This window comes from Stegodyphus dumicola, chromosome 12 (genome assembly GCF_044657685.1).
Source record: "Stegodyphus dumicola isolate Sdum_Otavi_A_Nest chromosome 12, ASM4465768v1".
NCBI classification, from domain to species: domain Eukaryota; kingdom Metazoa; phylum Arthropoda; class Arachnida; order Araneae; family Eresidae; genus Stegodyphus; species Stegodyphus dumicola.
Window position 1 is genome coordinate 61,790,868 of NC_140779.1, and position 17,099 is coordinate 61,807,966.

The window sequence follows — 17,099 nt, forward strand, 5'->3', positions numbered from 1 at the left end:
TAAATATATATATATATATATATATATATTTATGTGTGTAAATAACTGAGTATATGTATTAAAAACACAAATTAAACAGTATTTATTAATTTAACTATCATAATTTATTACAAGATTAATTATTAAGCTCTAGTTACAATTTCACGTAGGACCGGACGCAGTTACAGTTACGCAGTCATAAAAACACTAATAGTTCCACAAGGGTCGAAGCAAAATGGTCGCGGAGCTTGACGACAGTTGGTGATTTATCGCCAATTTTGGCGACAAAAATTAGTCATAAAAACCATTGCCAGATAGCGCTATCTCGTCAAATTGGCAAGATAGCCATTTATCTCAATGTTAAATGGAATTGCCACTGTAACCTTATTTTTTGCGGTAAAGCTTCACTCTCTTGAGGCTTTTCATGTTACATTATACAAGAGATATTACAATTTTGTGTATAGTTACACCAAAATTCTTTACATATGTACAAAATTCATAACGACACTATATTATAAAAGTGAGTATTTAAGATTTACTTATTTACATGTTATGAAGTCGTTTTTTCGACACAGGTGCAAGAACTTGTTTTTAGTTTTCTAATGCATTTTTTTCTGCTGTCTTAAATATTTCCTTCCCTTTCTGTTTTAATTTTTGAAAATTTCCTTTGGTTACATTATGTTTAATATGGAAATTTTTAAGGGTTGTTGTGAGAGTAATTGTCTATCTTAAAACATCTGACTGAAAACCAGGGAAGTAAAGTAACTAAAATTTGAGATTTTATTCAAAGTTGTAGAGACATAAGGCACGGACCTCTGGAATATTGGCCCAGCGTGCAGAACCACTACACCACGAAGGTACCCTAGCAAGGCGGGAGAAATACCTTATAAAGTTATTATGATTAAAGAACTAAAATAGAACTTTCCAAAATAAAGTTAAAAAAATCTTAATAAATATTCAATGATTAGTAATGTGATGCTGGTGTGATATTAAAAAGCCGTCTGTATTTCAGTCTGCTTTTGCATCTATATTTTAAATACCCTCGCTCAAGTATTCGCTTTCTACAAAATATTTGTGATCAAATTAAATCCATACTGAGTAGGAGGAGGTACATTTATCAGTTTTTAATTTATGATCTTTCGCATCCTTCTTTAATTTTTTCTGTTCTTTTCTATTTCATTTTTTGGTTCATTTATTAGCACCACGGGAGATATTAGTCTTGATCCTCGAGTTCTCTCCGTATTACTTAAAATGTATTGACACTCAGTAAAATTTTTTGTCTTTAAAATTTAATAAAAGAAATCAGCGATTTATAAGAAATGTGTTGGCATTGTCCAATATGAAATATTTCTAACTTCCATTCGCCAGTTTGTTGCCATTTTGCTAAGCCTAAAATATTTTATTTTTGTTTTAAATTTAATTTGCCTGTTTTACTGATTAACAAACTAGGTGATTTAAAAGCAATGTATTCTACATTTAAAATTTATTTAAAATTTAAAATTTTTTAAATATTTAAAAACAACAAGGAGTTTTTTTATCTATTTTATTGTTACTAACTGGGCTCGTGAAATGGCACTAACTGAATCTATTAAAATCCTTATATATTATGCTTTTATGGTAGCTTTTTAGGCATCTTGTCTCGACAGCAGATAGTTATTTGAAAAGTGAAACGGACAGCAAAAGTGATTCAGCGCAAATGTAAGGTTCAAGACTAACAGTCCTTCTGGGCTAAAAAATGCATGGCAAAAACTTAACATTGTAGCGGAATTATAAGGTAGGCTAATTTTAGAAATTTTGCTGTTGAATTTTATGTGGCATAAGTGAGAAGAAAGTCATGTTTAATAATAAAATTATAAAGACAGAGTTGTGTCAGCAAAAATGTGTCCAACAGCAGCCTAATAAACTGCAAGCTCACCGAGAGCACAAATAACCTTAACAAACATTCTCGTGCGAGATTAAAATCTGAATCATTTCAGATATACTTTTTTCAGTCCGTAATGATTTTTAGTATCTGGTTTTAGGAGTTTAAATTTAGTTCTTCATTGATTTGATTCATCCTTTTTGCGGTGAAACTCTCACTCTTCTACATCTGAAAATGAGTCTAAGGTCTAAGATGAACGAAAACAATGAAGTAATAAGCAGACGAGATTTGTATTCCATGTGTGACTGCACGAGCACCTATAGTTATTATTAGATTTTTGTAATTTATGTGTTCACAATTGCAACTTAGAAAAAAAACTAAAATTTTGGAATATTAAAATGCTCTGGATATGCCGATGGAGAAAACAACAACAAATCATTCCATTGCAGAGCATACCTAATGAATGAGTAGTAATGCAACAGTACTCGCATTGATAGTCTATGTTTAAAATTATGCAAACTTAAGCAAAAAAAAAATTAACAGTATCATAAAAATTGAATGTCTTATTCAAGAAATACATCTACAAGCGAAAAAAACAATAATATGTTGGCCCACCTCTGGCCCTGATTCAAGCTTCGGACCAATCCATGGACAATCGGAGACGTTTGCTCATGAGGGCCCAAACATACTGTACTGGGAAGAGAACTAGCTATCGCTCCGACCAAGAAAGTCTCGGCGAAGCACGAAGACAAGCAGTAGAAATGTGGGCCCTGTATAGCCGTACAAATTGTCCTGTTGAAATGAAAGCTCAGGAGTTTATGAAACTAAGAGCAACGAACACTATGAGGTATAGAATCTCGTCGACCTGCTGCTGTGACTTAAGGGTATCACCGATGATAGCCAAAGGTGTTCGACTATCAAACGAAAAGGCACACGACATCATACTCCTGGTTATCGCGCTGCGGAGCGGTGACAGTCAGGCGAATAGATTCCAGACACGTCTTCATTGGTCATTGGAGTCCAGTTTGAAGCGGGACTGATCGCTGAAAACAATTCTACTCCAGTCCAGAATATCTCAGGTCGCATGCGTTAGGCGCCGCTGCAGACGTGCCTGGCAGTGTGCAACGGTAAGGGGCAATCACTGATGTTGGTGGCAGTCACTGGTGTCCCGATTACACTTCGGATCGTTGATAAGGACGCATCAGGGATTTGGAGTGCCAATCGGACGATGACTCTGTCTTCGCATTCTGCCATCGCTCTCGGTCAACCACTACCTACTTAATATTCTGTGCAGCCCTGGCTCACTCATTTCTGCCAACATCGTCGATTTGTAGCCAACATCGTTCCGATCCAAATAACTAGCTATCATGAGATTTGACCACTCTGCATCCTTTAGTCCAATCGCACGTCCTTTCTGAAATGGTGACATTCTGCTTATACTGTTCGTGAGTCCGTCTGCAAGTCTTTGGTACAGTCCACGTAAGTCGACGGAATCCTAGTCACATGAAAGTGAGGCGTTATCACTGGAATATTTTCTGCTTTATACTTCAATCTGGTGCTTAGTTACAATGCGCTAGAGCTCCAGCCATTGGCCGCCAAAAGTTAACCGTTTGCATATTCTTATCAATGTGCTTAAGCAATATATTTCGTCTTATTAGGATAACTCCTTTTTGGTGAATTGCTTTTACGTTGTAGAGTGTAGTTTCTCCAAAAAAAAAAAAAATTAATTAGTCGTAAATGAAGCAGTAATTTTGGTTAAAATTATTACCAATTATAATTCTGAATTATATTAGTTTTGGTAATTTTAGTGTTCTTATGTTCCCAATTTTTAAGACGATATATTTACCGCGTGGATTTACATTGTAGAGTCGTTAGATTATTTTGAAGCAGGAGATGTGAAAAATGCGTAACGGTCACCGGCATTCGAACGCTGAACCTCTCGAATATGTTTCCAATTACACTACGAAGGCATGTGAAAAGGAAGGAGAAAATACCTTATGACATTATTGATTTTAATTACATTATTAATTGACTTGAAATCCAAAGGTACATGGAATCGTGAATGTTTTTCAAGAAAATATTCAATAATTAAATTAATCTAAACATGTTTTTAAAACTAATCACAAGCTAAAGAAACGTTTTTGGATTTTCATAATTTAATCATGACAAGCTCCTAGGAAGTAGATTTCTGATTTGTTTCTTTATCATTAACTGGAGAGTCATTTTCTCGAAACCCCTGTCAATGGACATAAATCGTTTTAGCCTCCTCCCGGGTTTTTGTACGGCTTCCTCTTCTTTAGGTGCAAGAAATTTTTCAAAGGCATAATATGCATATATAAAGGAAAATTGATGGCGGGAGAAAAGTGAACCCCGCCCCTCAAGGAAAGCAGTAATGAAACATGAAAAAGTAAAGATGTCAACTTTGGAAACATCGGGAAAAATGGGACTGAAATTACTCTCATTAACTGAAGTAAGTAAATTTTTGTGAATGCGACAGACTTCAAAAAAATCCACTTAAGAGTTATGTGAATAGTTTTTTACAGAGCCAAAATAGTGGTTAATGGCCAACTGTGATTGGCTATCAAAGATTAAAATATTTCTTCTTTTCGAACTTAGGATTCGGGTTCTTTTCATGTTAAAATCTGTGACTCTTTATTTTGAAAGATATATGTATGCTAAATCATATAAACAAGAAATAGTATAATTTCCTCAAGACAGCTAGTATTCAGTCAGTGCTGGATCGCTAAGAATCCCACAATAAATCTGGATTTGGCGACTGGGTGTCTCTCCTCGACTGTCGCCCTTTCCGTGAGGGAGAATGCAAGAAATTTTCTCCTTCCTTCACGGTGTAATTGGAAGCACATCCGGCTAACATCAGGAGGCCTGGAGTTTGAATCCCGGCGAGGACATTGTTGACTCATCCCGTTCCAGGACTTCAAAAATTCTCAAAGACTCCACAAGTGACTAAAAGAGTACGATAATACATCAGCTCCTGCATTTGTCGACTGTGTCACTCTATTCTTCAGTTTCCCTTTAAATGGGGAAATATATAAAGAATTTCTTCTTACCACTTATCTTTGTGGCGTAACTGGAAGCACGAGCAATCTGGTGGCATCGAAAGGTCCTAGGTTCGAATCTAGATCGCCAAACCCGATCCTTCATTCTCCTGCTTCGAAATACTTTCTACGACACTGCCTCTTCCTAAATGCTATATTTTTTATTAATTCCGCAAGCCTTGCCTTTGCTAGTCTCAGCAAAAATTGATATACAGGTTAGCCAGCTTCTGAAACGTTTTAGCAAGCTACTCTCACAAACACTAATTACTATTTCCAGGGTTAACTTCATTCTGTAAAAGCAATCGATTAAAAACTACACCTAACGCCTCTTTTCAAACTATGTTACATGGTTTTCGATGGGCTGACGGAATGTTTCTAAGCTTAGAGATGGGTGGGGGCTCGTTTACACGGTGCTTGCTTCTCCTCCTCCCTCGTGTAAAGAACTCGAGAGGGATCGGGGTCTGAAACATGATCGTTTGGGAGGCTGGGTGCAGTGGGTGTTAACTACGGAACGGATGCTAGCACTCCCCAGTTACCATTATCAGCTTTGATCATCGTGATCATTTATATCGGAGCATCACGCTTGTTTACTCAAGCGTAAACGGTAGGACCAGTGAGCAGGTGTTCTCCACTGGTCACCCCTATTTTCCAGCCCCCTTTCCAAGTTCGCTTTACGATTAAAAGTCTCGAATTCGCTTCCCAGCATCTTTTCTGCATGCTTCAGGAATAAGTATTCTTTTATAGCGTTATTTTTATTATTTTTTGGTTTCTGATTTGAAGTGAGGTTAAAATTTTAAGAAAATAAAGAGGGTAATAAATAAGCTAACGATAAACGTGTGGCGTAATCAGTTCTACCCCTACCCCCCCCCAGCCTAATGTTTATTTTACATATTCTTGCAAAGAATGAAGGCGAGAAAGCGTTAACAAAGGGGTTTGAAATGAATTAAATTTCCCTTCTAAGGGAGGCAGACACAAGGCAGTATGAGGCCGTAGGCATAGAGCTCCTAGTGTTTTCTTATTTTCCTTGTTTTCTCAAGTGAAAAAAGGGTTATGAAGAGATAAAAGATGATTTTGAGGTTCCTGAAAAATGAGGTTTTGGGCCCAAGCTCTGTGGGTTTAGACAAAATCTGGGCTGAAATGAATGAAGCAATACTTTTAAAGATTTTTCTGCAAATAATTTCATTATGTCACCAAATAGTCTTCAATTAAACAACCGAAGATATGAAAATCGAAAACCATAATAAGTTTGATCTACGCATTTTTAATGAATAAGAAATTCTCTAGCAAAATATTATATACTCAATACTGAACTCATAAGCTATAGGAAATACATTAAAAGCAATAAGTTTTCTAGAAATGAGCTATAAGAATGAATGTAATGTCGACAAAATTTATAAATTTCTTTTTTTTTTTTTCCCACTAAAGTTAATGGCAGTAATTTTTTAAATTGTGATATGTGAATGAATTTTATTATTAATTAACAATCATTTGAACGAAATATTAAAAGTAAAATATTAGTTGCTGTTAGAAAATTCGTAATTTCGTGTTAACGGATTATATCATTCGTCATAACTTCATGAATATACGAAAAAATAAATGCATAAAGTTTGTTCCCAACTTTTTGATTGCATTGGACCTTGAATGATATTTTTCATTCTACTGTGTTTGGTATGATTATGTAGTGGATAATTTAAATTAAGAGCGTTGTTAATTGCAATGTACTTTTAGTTTACACAGGGTGAATCTGAACAAATGGACAAAACTTTAGGGGGTGATAGAAGGCAGCTACGTGAGTAATATTCGCCATAGAATGTATGATCGGACGTAAGCGGCGAGAAGTTAAAAGGTAGTTTTCTACTGTCACATTTAAAGAATTAGCACAAGAATGAGAGAAGATACTTCAGAAAACATTTTATTAACAGAACATGCTCGTAGAAATTGCGTAAAAGACCTTCCGCCAGCTATAATGCAGGCTTTACACCTGCGGGATAGGGAATGACGCACATTTGCGAAACCACCAGGTATTTCCCAAATATCCAGGACAACAACGACACTCCTGGCGACTAGATCCATATTGGTTTTAATGGACCACTCGTATATTAGGCTTTTCACATGGCCCCACAGGAAAAAGTCCAAACACGAGACATCCGATGATCTTGATGGTCAAGCTATGGGACCACCTCGACCAATCCATCGCTTTGGAAATTTCGTGGTTTGTATAACGAGTAATCCTCTCGGCAATCCACAGTAGAAAATGCCGTTGGGATACTAAGATACTAAGGTGAGTTATATTGAGTTTCTACTGCATAATAGCAGTACTTCCCAGTAACCGGAGAGACTTTCCAGAAGGACTTAACTTCAGGAAAAATCAGATGGATCCTGTAGCAGGAGATCATCAAGAGGAATGCCGTTGGGTGCCAGGACCGACCCTTTTATACCATTTATTTACGATGCCATCTAGCGGCTCGCCGTTTGCGTTCCAATCGTACATTCTACGGCGAATATTGCTCGTACAGCTGCCTTTTATTATCCCCTAAAGTTTTGCCCACTTGTTGCTCCAATCAGATTAAAGAAACCTTTGACCATATCACACACTTCTATGACCCATATGCGCATTTGCTTTCTCCCTTTTCTCCCAAGGCCCACCAGCGGCCGAGCGGTAAAGTCGCTGAACACTGGTAGTTTGGTCGGAGGTTCGAATCCCGCGAACGGGCTGGCTACATGGGTGTTTTCGTGGTTTTCCCCATGTGTAACGTATATACGAGCCAGTTTCCCTTAGAAAGTCATCCACGAAGGCATCCCTCCCCTTAGGCAGATAGCCCTAGTGTGCTTTGCCGTAATTAAATACACCACCACACGCTTTTCTCCCAAAGCATGTGTCGTTTGCATCGCTGTCTTGTCCATTATCTGAAGATGTGATAAATCACACAGAATTGTAGGGTGCATGTCGCACCCATAATGATGTGTGAATAAGAATGTGTATCTCAGGAATTGGTTGTCCAGAAATAAATTGAGTTTTGTCTTCAACTAGATCTGTCTATAAATGCCACTTTACGCATCTATGCAGTTAACTTCTAATCATCCAGAAATTTACAAAATTATTTGCATACACACACACACATACCATAATCCAAAAATATTGTTTATATAGTACAATAAACATATGTATATATAAATAATGTTGTATGAATCTTAGGAGATAATATAATCAATATTATTTAGTAAATAAATTATATATATGTAATATACTAAATGCGCAGTCATAAATCCGGTACTTTTAACTTCTGGCTGTAGATATGGCTGGGTGGATAAGGCAGAAATAGGACGTTGATAAAACTAATTTCGGCGAATCACCATATTTATTTTTAGGCACATCAAAAATTATTTCTTTGGCAGACAAATTACTTTTCGATCATAGTTGAAAACAAATAATTTTTATATAGACAAATAAAAAGCTACGGCGTCATCTTAGACAAATAAGCAGTAGCACTGAAAAGTAGCCAGTTGCAGTACGAAAGCGTAAGCGAAAGAGAACGCAGCAGTTCAAAGGAAGAAGGGAGGAAGTTGATAGTTTCGAGTTAGAGAAAGTTTTGGTTTAGAATTAATTTGATTAGACATGAGGTATCTGCATTAAAACATTACGTAACATAGAAAAATCTGAATTTGGGAAAACAGATGATTTAGGGGAAGATCACCAAATCTAGAATGTTAATTTTGAGGTCAACAATTACTTTTTTTAAAGCGGCCATCGTATTTTGTTATATATTACATGGTATGTATGTTTTACATATATTTTTGAGCTTAGCTATTTGTTATTGTTGTACGGTAAGAACTCCTTCGATCGCTTTCATAATTAAAAATGAATATGCTCTCGAACGTACTTTTGCACACTTTTTCTAGCTTTCTGTATATTTTGGTTATATACTTTTGCAAATCATTTTAGTTTGATTTTAAGTTTGCCTTTTTGCTTATAATTGACAGTGACAAAAATTTGGGTAGTTCTTTGGCAATATGAGACTATTATTAATGTTATTTAGAACTCACGAATAATTAATTAACAACGTTTGAGTCCCATATTGTCAGAAAGAACTTCAAGTATTGCTTTTATACTAATTGTATATATTTATAAATTTGTGTTACAGCGTTAAGTAAAACACACAGAAGGAAACTAACAAACATTTTGCTTTACACATTTTTTAATAATAATTTCGACTAAAAGAAAACAAGATTAATTTACTATAAACTAATGAATGGTTAGGTATTTTAAAAATAATGAATAATGAGAAATATAACATACACATAATACAGATGATTTCAATAAAAATAAAGGAACATAAATATTTTTGATTTACATATTTTGATCTCATTTTATTTCAGCAAAAAATAAATATATTACATGACAAAAAAAAAAAAAAAAGATAACATTTTTTGCATTCATTTCATTCATTTCTAGAAATGATTTCAATCATTTTACAACAGTCCAAAAAAGTGAATTAAATTCCCGCATTTCTCATCATTTTTTAAATTTATAATATTATAGATGCTTTTCTGCTTTGTGAAGTTTTAAAACAGTTTGAGGAGGAATAAAGCATAAACTTATTGCTTTATTAATATGATGAATCTGAAAGTGTTGACTATATCTAAATGATGTTAAAAATGGTTTTATATAAAAAGCATAAGCATTAAAAGGTCACAGATGTCCATATTATATAGCAGATAAGTTGTTTATTACTTCTTAGGAACAGAGATAAATATTAAAGCATAGAGCTGCCTTAGTGTAAACCAATTACCCTTTGAACAGCTTCATAATTATTAAATCAAAAACAGAAAAAATATCCTTTTAACACCACATAAACTGCCCCAAATGCTAGTGGGTTTTAAAATTGATCACCAATGCTTTTAAATTAAAAAAAGAAAAGAAAAAACATAGTTTATGTAAATTATTCATGCTTTTAAATATTTTGTTTTTAAAATCCCAAATATATTTCGACTGAGAAACTATATTTTGTTTAAACTATTCAATTCTGCATCCCTCAAAGGCCTAGAATTAGTTTAATTAAGATAGTAAAGAATTAAGTTTAATGTATGGAGAACACCAGCTATGATTAGTTTGATTAGTATATTCCATTTAAGTACCGGAAAGCGGAACCTAACACAGTGACTAATGATATATCATGTAATAAATCTTTTCAGCCAAGAGCCAAGTTCTTCAGACTGTATAAAATAGACATTTTCTTATTAGCACTAGAAAATTATCGTTGTTTTTATGTGGCAGATAAATCCTAAGCTTTTCCGATTCTTCGATTAAAAATAAATAAATAAAGTAAATTTAGACTGTCTTGATGTCAGTATCAATTATAATTGAAATTCTTTTGCTGACATTATTGATTTTATTGTTTTACTACTCCAGTTGAGTAAATTTATACCAAACAGTTAAAAACTTAAGTACCTACTTTAAAGTGATTTTAAGTTTATTTAATGAACAAAGAGCTAGCAAATAAACAGAATGATGTACGCTTAACTTCTTCGTTGATTTCTGAACATTTTTAGACAATTAAAAGTAAATTTGCTTTTAAATTTATTTAAGGTTTAATTTTAAAATGTTTCACTGATTTTTTTCAGCCAACTTAAACTAAACTTATTTTTAGATTCATCAGAATGTTTTAAATTGGCCTTCGCCTTAAATTACATAAAATAGGGTGAATATATTTTACGGAGCTGTGAATTATATTTCGAAATTTGTTGTTTTGTTATTAAACGTCAAAAATAAAATAACGTTTTTATGTTTAACCAAATAAAAAATTCCGATGCTTAAATTTGTCTTTTTTTGGGGGGGGAGGGAGAATTAAATTTAATTTTTAACTTTATAATCTTGTGAAATAAGAAAAATTACTGAATTATACACGTAATAATGCTTTGATGTTTAACCAAATAAAAAGTTCCGATGTTTAAATTTGTCTTTTTGGTGGAGGAGGGGTGGAGAGAAGAATTAAATTTATATTTTAGTTTTATAATTTTGTGAAATAAAAAAATTACTGAATTATACATTTGTAATAAATACGCAACTGATGTAAAGGAAAGATCTATCCAATTATCCCAATCTTTTGAATTTTAGGATAGGCTGGGATACCACTTTCAGATATTTAGAATTATTTGCATTAAAAGAATCGAAGAAAAATTTAAGCCAGAACCACTACAAATTTACGCACAGAAAGAAATAAAAAAATAATATAAATGAAAAGAAAGTGTGAACAATGAATCTAAAATCTGACATTAAAATAGTTCAAAATTTAATTAGCAAAGCGTATTTCATAGTATATTACTAATAAATTATCTAATATATATTTGTTGATTTACGTAGAAAGGCTAATAATTCCATGATAAGTCAGCCTTTTCTGATGAAATCAACAATAATTAATTTACTATTTTAATACTGTATCGTTAACTGGCCAAAATGTCAAAATCATCCATGCATTACAATAGTTTATCATTACAATAAGACTTTTACTCTATATTTCCCGGGATAATAAGTTTACCATTTCATGTACATATGAAGCTCTCTTCAAAGCCTGTATATTATTGCACGTGTTTCTTGATCAGTTTAACAGGTTTTATATTTTCGTTTTTCATATGATATTTTTGTTTTCGTTTTAGATTTTCACATAGCATTTCAAGATTAGTAAAATATTTGCATTAGTATGTTTTACGGCTGAAAACTAACTGACTGATATGTGGAGGATAGCCTTCATGAAACTAAATATCAAGTAGGTGAGAAGAAAACTATGTTCTGCATACGATCTGGGCAAAAACATGAATTAATTATTCCTGAGCATAACATGATAGGAAAACAAAATATCTGTAAATCAAAATACACATCTCAGATGCGTATTATATATTTGATTTTATAAAAGTCAGTTATTAAGCATGAAAAGAAATAACTTTTGCTTAAAAGGCATTTAAAAATCACAGAAAGAAAATTTTAACTGCGTTATTTGGATATTATTTTTTAAATTGTTTCAGTTAGTTAAAATTGATTTCTAACCAATATCGCCTTCCGATGATCATCCCTTTACAGCTACTAAAAGCAATAATTCATATTTTCCTTGTCAACAGGTAAAAACTTCAGTTACATATGATTGGAATCAGTGTTTCGGTAGATGTCTGTAAAAATTCAGTCGATCAGACTTTGTAGTCGGAAGAATTAATATATATTCGGAAAGTAACTACCGTACTTTTTAATACGGAAATAATAGCAATGATTTTTTAAAAAATGTTGTTCCTCTCAAAAGTGTTACTTTAGCGATGTGTCGAAATTGCATGTTTCACTATGAAAATAAGTTGGAACAAAAATACAATGATTTTAAATGCATGATTGTTACAGGATCTAATTATGAGAATGCAAAATTTGTGTAATTCAGACTGGATCTCATGAGGGGCTTAAATTGTTAAAAGCAGTGATAAGTAATTATCATTAATGTTAAATTTGCATTACTAGCAAACTCCTAAAAATAATTTTCAAGAAATAAGAAGCGTATGATAATGAAATAAGATTATTTTCGTCAAAAACGTTTGCCAGGAAATGAATAAATTTTAGATACATAAAGGGATTTAGAGTTTACTCCAGAAGTCGAAAAACCGAATGTTTAAAAATCTAAATGTACTTCAGCATTTCGTTTCGATCAAATGTTTTATTAATTTTTCATATTTCTAATTAATTAAATTAAATAACAGAAATATTTTAATTAATATTCGGCATTTATATTGTAGGTAATTGATAATAAGGATCAGGGTATTGATTAATTAATTAAATAAATATTCTTATCATTAATCATTAATGTTAAATTATCATTAATGTTTAATTATCATTAATGTTAATTATCATTAATGTTTAATTAATTATCATTAATGTTTATTATCATTAATGTTAAATTAATTATCATTAATGTTAAATTTGCATTACTAGCAAACTCCTAAAAATAATTTTCAAGAAATAAGAAGCGTATGATAATGAAATAAGATTATTTTCGTCAAAAACGTTTGCCAGGAAATGAATAAATTTTAGATACATAAAGGGATTTAGAGTTTACTCCAGAAGTCGAAAAACCGAATGTTTAAAAATCTAAATGTACTTCAGCATTTCGTTTCGATCAAATGTTTTATTAATTTTTCATATTTCTAATTAATTAAATTAAATAACAGAAATATTTTAATTAATATTCGGCATTTATATTGTAGGTAATTGATAATAAGGATCAGGGTATTGATTAATTAATTAAATAAATATTCTTATCATTAATCATTAATGTTAAATTATCATTAATGTTTAATTATCATTAATGTTAATTATCATTAATGTTTAATTAATTATCATTAATGTTTATTATCATTAATGTTAAATTAATTATCATTAATGTTTAATTATCATTAATGTTAAATTTGCATTACTAGCAAACTCCTAAAAATAATTTTCAAGAAATAAGAAGCGTATGATAATGAAATAAGATTATTTTCGTCAAAAACGTTTGCCAGGAAATGAATAAATTTTAGATACATAAAGGGATTTAGAGTTTACTCCAGAAGTCGAAAAACCGAATGTTTAAAAATCTAAATGTACTTCAGCATTTCGTTTCGATCAAATGTTTTATTAATTTTTCATATTTCTAATTAATTAAATTAAATAACAGAAATATTTTAATTAATATTCGGCATTTATATTGTAGGTAATTGATAATAAGGATCAGGGTATTGATTAATTAATTAAATAAATATTCTTATCATTAATCATTAATGTTAAATTATCATTAATGTTTAATTATCATTAATGTTTAATTATCATTAATGTTAATTATCATTAATGTTTAATTAATTATCATTAATGTTTATTATCATTAATGTTAAATTAATTATCATTAATGTTTAATTATCATTAATGTTAAATTTGCATTACTAGCAAACTCCTAAAAATAATTTTCAAGAAATAAGAAGCGTATGATAATGAAATAAGATTATTTTCGTCAAAAACGTTTGCCAGGAAATGAATAAATTTTAGATACATAAAGGGATTTAGAGTTTACTCCAGAAGTCGAAAAACCGAATGTTTAAAAATCTAAATGTACTTCAGCATTTCGTTTCGATCAAATGTTTTATTAATTTTTCATATTTCTAATTAATTAAATTAAATAACAGAAATATTTTAATTAATATTCGGCATTTATATTGTAGGTAATTGATAATAAGGATCAGGGTATTGATTAATTAATTAAATAAATATTCTTTTTGAGATAAATTTTAATTATCTCAGATATTAATTTTTCTAAATTTTTATCGGTGTTTTATTAAATAAACAGTAAACATTTTATTCAAATATGCCGAAAGTTTTAAAAAATATGCATGTTATTAATTAATATCCTTAATAAATAAATAAAATTCTTAATAACTTCATAAATTATAGTATGTCTTGCATTATGCATAGCAGTATTACAGTGTAGTGTTTTCAGAGCCAATACTTTTGACAAAGTCTTTGAAAATAATCACATGACCATCTGAACCAATGGCGAAGAATATCTAAATGTGTTTTAACATTTTTCGTAAGATTTCACAACAAAAATTTTATGACAGTTTTATGCAACATTATTACTGATATACGTTTAAATTTCATATGAATAAAACTGAAATATATATTCCGAAAATATTTGAATGATGTAATCGCTTTACACTATTTTCACATAAAGATATTCTTTTTAATGCGATCAACGGCAAGTTTTTAATATAATACATTTTTCGTTCATATGTTTACTATGAAAATAACAATGAAAAAAAAACCATTCGAATACTTCAATTTAAATACTACTGCCTTATTTTGTTTAGAAGTCAACTAGGATTAAAAAATTAGATCCAATTAATAAATTACAATACATGTTAATTAGCTCAATATTATACAAGCCCCCACTTATAGGAGATTGAAAGAGAAAAGTATCTTTCTAAATGTTCTAAAACTAATCATGTTGCCACTATAGACAACAGATGAGCAACATTCCACCTTATGAAACGGTAGAAATATGTCGTCAGTAGGGATTTGGCCACATACAGATATCTTTTTGTTCATGGAACAGCACATGATGCAAACTAGTCTTTACATATGAATTTGGAGACAAAATTCGTCAATTTGGCAACTGAATGATAACGACTCCTTACAAGAAGGATATTTTGGCTTTGGAGAACATATCTTTCATCCTGGTCAACAGGACTTTCTATCCTCTAGGTCCCCAACGTAGTCCATTTAGATCTTGTTGACGTGTGCCAGCTTTTGCGTCCAGGCTCTTTCATCTTATGCTGAGAACTTATTTATAATCTCCTCTTTCTCATCAAGTGATTGAAATTGGGACGGGAATGGTGAAATAAGTACCAGGAGGGTACGTCCCAACAAGTTCTAAGTATCATAAGCCCGAGTCTTCTGGAAAGACTAGTTGAAGACTCAGAAATCCAACATAATCTTTCTTCGATCATTTGTTTTTTCCGAGTATATGTTTCAAATTGGTACACTTTCATTTCTTTTGGTCCTCTTTCTTAGTGTCTACTCCAGGAACATGCGTTCCTCCTGATGTCTGGTAAGAGTTTAGCTGTTTCTCAAGATATTTGAGAGACTCATTCATGAAGTTCTGGACAGCAGTCAGCGCGGCAACGATGGCCGGGCTACCGAAACCGTGCGTTATGAGAGAAAAGTGCGTCAGATGTCTCTGTATATTAGGTTCGAGAATGTTCTGAGGCCTTGTGTTGCACAACGGAGAGCGGTCTTGATTTAAGAGATCTACAAATTCCTTCATAATTTGCCTGAAATGAGTAAAATTTTATAAATATTTAACATCATAATAAATATTGAATTTATAATAAATTTTTGAAATTTTTAGAAACTTTATAATGTTATTTCTAATATATGCAATATGATAAAGAAATTAAATGAGTTGCCAGTCGTAAGAAAAAATACGATAAAGTTATTCAGAATTTCGTAACTTCTTTCAAACAAACTGATAACAAATATCCCATAGCAAAATGACAAATATTAATTACTAAATTATTATAGACCGCTTACTACTGTATAAATTAGATTAACCTATGTGAAAAAATATTTAGTAGTGCTTTTAGATCTATAATGTTATTCATATTACACGATAAATAATCGCACAAGTAATACATATTTTAATGATCATGGAAGAACAGTAAACGGACTGTCGTACAATAACACTTCATTGTTTCAAACAAAGGGTATGTTTCATTGATTTGAAATTGCACTGAGATTTTCTATGTTAGATTCTGAAGTTGGAGAGAATTTGTGTTATGTAATAAAATGCAAAATAAAAAATTTAAAACCAGCTTTTTTTTAATTATAAACTGTTACGATATTAACCCGCGTCAAAGATTTACTATAAAGCATCACAGGCTCAGTATATATAGAAATGCCAAATATATAATATAATTTAATTGTATTCAGAGGAAAGTCACTGTATTGAATATTAACAGTATAAAACTACTCAGCATACATTAAGCTAACGATGATTCAATTTCGATTCTTAATAATATTGTCAATGTGCATCAAATTCAGTGGGACTGCTAGTGCAAACACTAAATTTCAATATAAAGACAAGAACATATGTTAAATGAATAACTAAACCAAATTAAACTCATAAAAAAAACAAATAAAATATTCAGCATGAAACATTGGTTCTTTAAGTATGTTTTAGCAACCACGGGAGGTTAAAATTCCTGTTCAATATTCTCATTTTTGTCAGTTTTCAAGATCAAAAGTCAACGCATGAGAACTAATCTTAAAAAAAAAAAAAGAAACGAAAAATAACATTAAAAAAAATCAGCCATTGGGTAAAATCATAAGAAAGATATGTCGTAATATCAACTACAAGTGTATTAACTATAATACATTTAGCTTTTCTCAGCGACAACTTTAAAAACTGATATCAGTTTTCTTATTATAATTTATATTTAATTCAATAAACAGATTACAACTAATGGCTGCTTATTGCATATAAATTAAATTCATGAAAATTGAATAAAATAGCAATAATATATAATAAGTGTTATATATGTATTAATAATTTTAATCAGCTTATGCTTCTGAAAGACAAGCTGCATACTTTTTCTCATGCAGAGAGCTCAGTTTTACCTCGTTGTTCACACATCTCAAATGTTCT

The 17,099-nt window shown here is 31.3% G+C and overlaps 1 protein-coding gene across 6 annotated transcripts in view; it reads right to left on the bottom strand.

Moving 5' to 3' along the window:
- Positions 1-9,080: 9,080 nt before the first annotated feature.
- LOC118191712 (transcription factor AP-2-epsilon-like) overlaps positions 9,081-17,099 on the bottom strand; it is a 357,763-nt gene continuing 349,744 nt past the window's right edge. For all 6 annotated transcript variants that reach the window (XM_085827757.1, XM_085827756.1, XM_085827758.1 and 3 more), the window contains one exon: positions 9,081-15,726. In XM_085827757.1, the coding sequence (XP_085683883.1) occupies positions 15,441-15,726 (286 nt within the window). In that variant the 3' untranslated portion in view covers positions 9,081-15,440. The remainder of the gene's footprint in view (positions 15,727-17,099) is intronic.